A 9,071-nucleotide genomic window follows, 5' to 3' on the forward strand; every position below is an offset into this window, starting at 1 on the left:
CCCCAACAGATGCTGCTTGACCTGCTGAGTTCCTCCAGCAGTTTGTTTTTTTGCTAACTCAGAAAACATGGCATAATGCCCTGAAAATAAAACTTTTTTAAAAATTGCAGAATGCTCGTAATCTAAAATAGGAACAGAAAATGCTAAAAACACCCTGCAGGTGAAGCAGTATCTGTGGAAAGGGAAGCAGTCAAATGTTTCAAGTCAAAGACCCTCCATTAGAACTGAAAGATCTCAGATGTGAAACAATGACTACTTTTTCCACAGATACTGCCTCACCTGCAAATGTTTCCAGCATTTTCTGTTTCTATTGGAGTAATACTCTCCTGGATCCAGACTGAAATTGTCTAAAACACAACTCATCAGCAAGAGACAGACTTTCAATTGCGTTTGACGCAAAATCAAAAGTGGACAGCAAAGTGGCACAGCTGGTAGAGTCGCTGCCTCACAGTGCAAGAGACCTGGGTTTGATCCTGACTTCTGGTGCTGTCTGTGTGGAATTGGACATCCTCCCAGGTGCTCTGGTTTCTTCCACATCCCAAAGACTTGCAGATTAGTAGGTAAACTGGCATCTGTGAATTGTCCTTAGTGTTTACGGTAGTGGTGGGATCTGGAAGGGAATTGATTAGGATGCAGGGAAAATGACAATGGTACTAATATAGGACTAGTGTAAATGGTGGCTGATGGTCAATGCAGACTCAGTGGGCTGAAGGGCCTGGTTCCCTGTTGTATTTCTCTATGACTATTCATCATCTGCTAAAACCACAGTGTTTTGCTAATATGCAAGGGAGCTCTTCAGCCTGAGAGAGCGCTGTTTACACTCTTGGCTAAATGGTGAACAAAACTGAAATTGTGCCACTAAGCAATGAATTAGGTACTTAATAAAGTGGCTTCTGTTATGATAAGACCAACTGAGAGCACTTACTGCTAATATCTGGCATCATTTTCCAGATGCAGTGAAGCTCTGCCCTTGAATCCAAATACCTGTCATTTGCATTACAAAACTGGTAAATTTCTGGAGGGCCGAGTTTGGATTTGAGCTGCAAAAGCTTAAATACGGATCTGAAGCAGCTTTTTATGAAATGTGCTTCTGATAAGGCACTGATATTACACACGTCTTTTTGCCCCATTCACTATTAATCCGAATGTCTTTGATCCTTACTGTCCATTGAACATCTGGGGCCAGAAAGCATATGGAAGGTTCTACTTTTGACACACAACTCTTCCATAGGAACACTGTGAATCTAGTTAATGCAGTTTTTATTTACGAGGTGTCCACCATCATAACCTACCAGATGATGGAGTCATAGTCTCTGCAGCCCTTGGTGTACATCTGATGCTGTAAAATAGCTGCCAGCCAGGAAACACTTCCCAATGAGAATTCATTGGCTTCTTTCAGTGACATCACCACTATAAGGGCCAGACTTCTTGGCCCAGTTTGATTGGCCAATTTCACTCAGTGCTACATCTATGGAAAGGGAAACATAGGTAATGTCTTAGGTCAAAGACCTTCACCAGTTCGGAAAGGTTAACAGTTTCTCTCTCCACACATGCTGCCTGACCTGCTGAGTGTTCCCAACATTATTGCAGATTTCCAGTATCTGCAGTCCCTCCCCTCACCCCCGAGCTACAGTAGCACCCATTAGAGAAGACTCATAGCACAGAAAACAGGCCCTTCAGCGCACTGTGTCCATGTCTGAACATCAACTACACGCAAGACCATAAGAAACAGGAACAGAATTAGACCATTCGCCCATCGAGTCTACACCACCATCATGCTCGATTTTTTCTTTCCTTTTCAACCCATTCTCCTGCCTTTTCCCCATAATCAATCTCTGCCTTAAATACACCCAATGACTTGGCCTCCACAGCCTCCGTGGCAATGAATTCAATAAATCACCACCCTCTGTCTGAAAGTTCCTCCTCATCTCAGTTTTAAAGGAACATCCCTTTATTCTGAGGCTGTGCCCTCAGATCACAGTCTCTCCTCCTAATGGCAACATCCTCTCCACCTAAACCTCTATGGAAGCAAATCACCTTGACTGTAGGTGGCTCTCCACAACAGCAGAGAGTCTGCTGATTCACATAGCGATTCCCCAACCCATCTCACTCAACAGCCTCTTAGTTAATCATTTTGTCCCTCATTTCCCTGCATCAAATGAAACAGAGGAACTCAACTGCGCTTCTGATACAACTATTCTCCTTAGGAAATCACTGCAGGAAGTACTCGCATAAAGAGAGAAAGGATTTATTAAACACAACATAGGACATCCCCAAGTGCGTTATAGCCACTCTGAAGACTGGTTGCTGATGTTACGTAGAACACACAGGCAAGCTAATTTGTATGCATCAAAATTCTACACATAGTAATGAGATATTGTAAGTGATGTTAGCTCCTAGATAATTACAGGTCAGAGCACCAAGACCAACAATTCTGTGGATCTTTACTTTTACAGAGGCATACACAAGGGGGCATTTTAGTGCCTCATTCAAAAGACATCGCCTCCGACAATTCCACCACGGCCTCAGATTTTATTCTGTACACGTTTAAGTGAAACTCAAATGCATGGAAAAAAGCCAAGCTTTTTACTCTTAATATTTTAATAAGTAGGGATGCATAGATATCATGCACAAGGTTTACAGGAGATAACGAGCACTCTACAATTGCCTTGTATGACCATCACTACCGTAATCCAGGAAACAACAGCCAATTCCTCCATAGATATCGGAATGCAATTAATTACTGCATTATTTTTCCACATATTGGTGTCAGTTAAGGGAGAAATGTGACCCTGGTCATCGGGAGGTTCTCTGATCTTTTGGATAATGCTGCTGGGTTTGTCGCATACATCTGGAAAGGCAGGTAGAAACTCCACTTAATGCCTCATCCAAAAAAAAGAGCTCTTTCAACAGTGTAGCAATCCCACTATACCTCACTGGAGTGTCCGTCAGGATTCGTTGCTCAAATCTCTGGCGTGGGATTCGAAACACAAGCCTCTGACTTGTATCAGTTAACTTGAGAAGCAAGTTTACTGCCATTGGAAGTTCAACATTGAGATGCGATCTCACCAAGGTATACAATTCATAGAACTTGCAGAATAGAGGCAGCTTCCTCAGCCGGGGAGACTAGAACTGGAATTGCAGTCTCAGGATAAAGGCTCAGACATTTACGACAGAACTGAATTTATTATGCAAGGGTTGCAATTCCTTAACCCAGGGATACTAGAAGTTTAATTATCGAGTGTACCCAAGCCTGTGACCATAGAGTACAAGAGTGTTAGGGAAAAGCAAATTTCACTTCCATTGGTGCCACAATGTGGTGACTCATTGCAAGCTGCTCTCTGCAGATCTACTCATTACTTCTATTCTAATGAAGTGATCTGTATGGACGGTTTGCAAGACAAGTTTTTCACTGTACATGTGACAATAATAAACCAATCTACTTTAAATCCAGAGATTATATCCTCCTGTTAAAACAATTACTCGTGTCACCTGACATTCCTCAAACAACCGGACAATTTTTAGGCTCCTCTTTGCCCCTAATATTCTCCCCTACTTCACTAGTCCCAACTCACAACAGGGTAACCTTGCAAGGCATCCCTCCAGAAACCAAACCAGACTCTGTTCTTGAGACAAGAGGCTGCAGATGCTGCAACCTAGAGTAAAAAAAAAACTGCTGGAGGAACTCAGCAGGTCAGGCAAGGCAGGGGGTAGTCAACATTTCAGGTCGGGGAGTATCCTGTTGTTTCAGAGGAACATTAGATGACACTAGTCATAGTTTTAAAGAAGAATAACATCTCTGGACTTCAATGGAAGTAAAATTTGCTCTACTATTGATCACAGCCTCGAATACGCTCAACAATTGAACATCTAGAATCTCCAGGGATGAGGAATTACAACCCTAGCAGAATAAAGTCATTCCAGATGCAGGGTCTTGTCCCTAAATGTCGACCATCCCTCTGCCTCCACAGAAGCTGCCAGATCCACCGAGTTCCTCCAGCAATTTGCTTTTTGCTCCAGAATCTCTTCTTCTCTGACATTCACACTTTCCAGTCCAAAGTCACCAGCATCAGTAGCTGGCTTACAATTGGTTTCTTTCACAGGCAAGAGTCGCAAGGTAGGTTAGTGCTTAACTCCACTCCAGGAATCACTGACACACCACATTGTTTACTCCTTCCACTTGCTCTATTAGTCAGAACTCACTGGCTATGCCTTAACTGGTTGACTGTGCTCTAATCTGGGCCTACACTTCAGGAAGGATATCAAGGCATTCCACAGGGTGGTAAGATTCACTAAAAATGATAAATTTACTAGTACTTAGAATGAGATTAAGCCAGAGAAGGTGCAGAAAAGACAAGAATGTTGCCTGGACTGAGGGGTTTGGTTACAAGGAAAGATTGGGTTGACTGAGACAGTTTCCCTGGGCAAAGGAGCCCGCGGGGTGATCTTATAGAGGTTGATAAAATTACGAGGGGCATAGATTGGGTAAAAAAAAGGGGATCTAAGGGGCAGATATTTCCCCACACACAGGGTGATGTGTCTATAGAACGAGCTGCCAGACATAGCTGTAGAGGCAGTTACGATTGCAACGTTAATGATATTTGGCAGGTACATGGATGGGAAATGTTTAGAGGGATAAATGCAGGTAAATGGAACTAGTTTAGATAGTCATCTTGGTCGACATAAATGAATTGGACCAAAAGGCCTGTTTCCGTGCTGTATAACTGTGACAATGAATGAAATAACACAGAGGATAGAATACTCCAGTCTCTGCTCATAAATGGAAGAGTTGGAGGTACAAAGAACAGAACAAACTAAGGAGATTTAACAGAGATGCTAAACATCGTGAAGGACTTCAATAAAGTAAACTGAGATGGTTTCCATTGGCAGACGGGCTGGTAACCAATGGACACAGATAGAATAGTAGGATGGGCTGAGCGGCCTTCCCCTTTACATATAGTTTAAGAACAAAGTGGAGTGATTGCAAAATATTTCATGCTAGATCAGGCCTTTGTTTGATTGAGACTTCTAGAGAGAATTGATTGGACCCATTCAAGTCTGATAGGAACAGGAAATGGGACTATACAGTGCAAATGAATACAATGAGACTACAATTCCACAGAACTAGAGGTTATTGGATACACTGAAAACAGGGCTCAGTTGTCGATTTCCTGTCAATTTCAAGAGGAGTGAAGGTGCAGTATTTTCTCATCAACACTTCCCAGGAATATCATCCTCCAACAGAATTGCTCAATTGAAAAATATCAGATCTATAACTAAATTGATTGAATTTCTTATCAACAGTAGAAATAGGAAGTAGATTTGCCCCACTTACAGGAATTCCATTTGCCAGCATTAAGCACAAAAGGAAACAAAGAGGCTTGCTGTGGTCCTTCAGGACTGGGACTAAATTAAAACTGGTTTCATTTTTTTGGAACTCCATGCAATTGTGAGCGGTTGGAACACATCTTAGTCCAAAAGGAACAACAGAAATTATGTACATTTGAAACTGAGGTTTGAAGGTAGTCACGTTTTTGAATAGAAAGGAAATCTGCCAATAGAAAATTTAAGAAATTTTGTATAATACCTCCAACAAAAAAGTTACAATCCTCCAATGGTGTACAACAACCACACCTTTCCAACTAAAGTACTGACACAACTGCTAGATACAAAGCAAAGCCATTATGTGCAGTGGGCGCTTTGAACAGGACCAGTGGTCACCAACATGACTTGTCTGCTAACCTCCATGAACCAAAAGGTAATGGTTTATAATAATAAACGACAGCCCCTCAAGCCCACTTTATTCTTTAATTCAATCCTGATTGATCTGCCTCAACTCCACTGCTGTCTTTTTTTATGCTTTTGCAACCTAACTCCCCAAGTCTCCACAAAGTTCAATCCATTCTAACTATGGAGAGCACTCTTTCTTCACAAATGAGAAACCTTGGATTTGCAATCACCATGCCAATCACCTCCTGCAAAGGGGAATAATTTGGTGGTGATTAGTAATTGATCCAGGGAATGATTATGAGAAGTTTTGATCGCAGATGTGGAGAGAAACTGCTTCCAATGGCTGGATGACCAAAGGACAGAACTACTGTAATTGAAAAGAATGGGAGCAAAGATGATGAGAATTTTGTTGACAAGGCACTGATACTCTTTCTGAAAGGGTGGTGGAAGCAGATTCAATAGTGACTTTGCACAAAAACTTGAGATTTGCAGAGCAATGGGGAAAGAACAGGTGAATGGGACCAACTATTTGAAGCGGAACCTCAGGGTCGATGGGCTTAATGTATCACATGATTCTACGATGCATCAAACAGTAAACCTCACGTTTAGACCAAAATGTCACCTCAGCACTTCTCTGCTCCGTTCTACGGGGACAGTGGCCGATGTTCAGGCCGACCTCAGCAGTGTTCATCAGTCAGGCTAAGCCGATGGTCAGAAGGAAGTGGGTTCAAGTCCCCACTCCACAGCACAAATTTCAGACCAGGAGGTCCCAGGGCTGCATTGTTGGAGATGCCATCTTTCAGATGAGACATTACAGAAAACCCTCTGTTCTCCAAGTGTTTGCCAAAGACTCCATGGCTTTACTTGAAAAGGAGCAGCCGATTCCCCTCTGGTATTTACCCTTCCACATCTCTAAACGAGGTCACATTCCTATTTGGGGGACCTTTCCCCACACAGATAGACTGCTGGGAATCCTACAACCTTCAAAAAGTAAACCGTTTTCTTCAAACGACCAGTGATCACAGAAAATTTCATGTAATGGCAAGTTCGTTCTTTCCATCACAACCAAGTCTGGTGATGTTCTCACCTCACGTTCATAAGCCCAGACCAGAACCGGCAAGCTGCCTGGCTGATTCCTTCTCTCCTGTCAACACTGCAGCAACTACAGCCCACTAACATACACCTTTGATGGCCATTTTGAATTAACTCAGCCAGGACTGAATGCGGCTCATCCACTCGTAAAGCAGCCTTACTGGTCTGCGCTGGTCAGGCAATGGATCAATTTATAAAAGTTACATCCTTGTGTTTAGAGCCTTCCATGCCCGCTCCCCCCTTCACCCGTGACCTCCTCCATCCTGCATACCTTCCACGTGCTCCATGTTCAACCCCAACCAATACAAAAAACTGGATTAAGGTAGGATCAGCGTTAATGGGTGGTTGATGGTCAGCACAGACTCAGAGGGCCAAAGGGCCCCGATTCCGTGCTCTCTCTCTGACCCCTTGATCTCTTTTGCCCCATTGATGGGAGCCATACATCTAGCCGCCTATACCTTGAAACTCTACAATACTCCCCTTCTCCTTAATGCCTACCTCCATCTCCACTTCATCTCCCCAAACATGCTACCATGTAGCTTCCTGTAAAATGCCACCGAGAAGCTCCCCCAGCATATTTTCATTGGGTGTAGAGGCACCACTGATACGCAAACCGTTTAGCAAGCCAACAGTTCAACGTCTGCGGATGCGTTGCTAAATTAATTTCTGGGTGCAAAACAAAAATGCAGTTGCTGTCTTCGATAAGTTAACTTCGGAGTAATATATCTCCGGTACAACATTAAACAAGTCACCCACGGTTAGCAATTAAAACTACAAAATACAAGCCTCTTGCCAGGGTCTCCCTACTCAGAATTGCACAGAAAACAACTACAAGGACGCTAACGGAATCTCAAATCACACATCCTCACTGCACATCGGTCAGGATGCACACGGCATCTCCGGGCTGGATAAACTGGGGCCAGAAATGTAATGAAGTGTTACATTAAGCGGGTGAAGGGTGTGGAGGTAATTAATGCTTGCTTGTTTCTTTTTTTTTTACTTGTTTACCTGGTCATCTTTTTGCTGGTTCCTGGCTTTAGTATCCAGGATGTGGTAAGTGCTCTCGTTGTCATCATGAACGTAATAGATCAAGCGTAAAGGCCACGTTATTTCTTGCTGAGTTGTGTTGCTGCTGTGGTTCAGCGCTGCACCAGCATCCGCAACTGATGAGTCTTTATCAGCACCGCTCAAATGCAGAACTGTCCGTGACAACCAGAAGAAAAAGAAATAAAAAGCGTTCCCACTTTGCATCGTCAAACGATTGCAGAGAAATGCAGAAATAAATGGGCATAGAGCACAACTATTGACTTGTTTATTAGGAGAAATGTATGCATGCATTTCCAAATAAAAACTTATCAATTGCACCAGAAAAGCAGATGTTTATTGATCATTCTGGCTGCTTGTTGCTAAGGGAACAAATACCCTTTGTTTCATTTAATTTACTGCAAAACCACATCTCAAATGATTCAACCCCCATTACAAGAAACCCAAACGTTGCACACAAGTCTGCACTTGAGTGTGGGGGGGGGGGGGGGGGCTGGTGGGAGGAAGAGAGATTTGCATTTAAATAAATGATTCGAGTACTTCTCCAGACACGCTCTGCATCCCGGAGTATCTGCAATGCTCGTCTTCATGCAGCGCACCGAGACCCCGCGGTAGCCTTCGTTGCATTTCACTATTCCTCACAGTTTATAAGGAGATATCATAAATTTGCACGGTTCCCCCCTTCCCTTACGTACCCGTTGCACCAAAAATCTGGAGGATGGAGCCCAGAATTAGAGCCAAAAAACAGCAGCACCCGGCACGAATCATGATTCATATTTGTCTGCTGTTTCTTTGTTGCTGGTTCATTCCTTCTCCCTCCTCCGCCTGCTTTCTTGATGCTCTGATCAGGAAAGGTGTCGGTACGTGGCGTTGACTACCATCTTCCTCTCCCTCCTTCCTTTCCCCCTCTCTGCCTCAGCAATGCCTTACTGTGGACATCTTGACTGGTGCAGGTGCCGCACCTGCGCACTCGGGGTCCCTCCCCTCCAGTCACTCGATGCTGGACTCCACCAATGCAACGCATGAGCCGCGCTTGTCATTTTTCTGCTGAATTGTCAGGGAGCAAATTAAGATAATTTGTTAATTTATAATTGATGCAGGGAATAATATTCTGCAGTTTGCATTACTGAGATCTAAATTGTGGTGCTTTTCTTTCTAATATACTCATGACATGCATAACAACAAAAAACAAGGAATAGTATTTA

General features: G+C 43.3%; 1 protein-coding gene across 4 annotated transcripts in view; it reads right to left on the reverse strand.

Moving 5' to 3' along the window:
- The window catches only part of adam23a (ADAM metallopeptidase domain 23a), a 132,872-nt gene extending 124,038 nt beyond the window's left edge, over nucleotides 1-8,834 (reverse strand). For all 4 annotated transcript variants that reach the window (XM_052028780.1, XM_052028786.1, XM_052028773.1 and 1 more), the window contains exons 1-2: nucleotides 8,562-8,834; nucleotides 7,831-8,021 (exon numbers count right to left, since the gene is read on the reverse strand). In XM_052028780.1, the coding sequence (XP_051884740.1) occupies nucleotides 7,831-8,021; nucleotides 8,562-8,634 (264 nt within the window). In that variant the 5' untranslated portion in view covers nucleotides 8,635-8,834. The remainder of the gene's footprint in view (nucleotides 1-7,830; nucleotides 8,022-8,561) is intronic.
- Nucleotides 8,835-9,071: the final 237 nt, after the last annotated feature.

The sequence above is a fragment of the Pristis pectinata genome, chromosome 1 (genome assembly GCF_009764475.1).
Source record: "Pristis pectinata isolate sPriPec2 chromosome 1, sPriPec2.1.pri, whole genome shotgun sequence".
NCBI classification, from domain to species: domain Eukaryota; kingdom Metazoa; phylum Chordata; class Chondrichthyes; order Rhinopristiformes; family Pristidae; genus Pristis; species Pristis pectinata.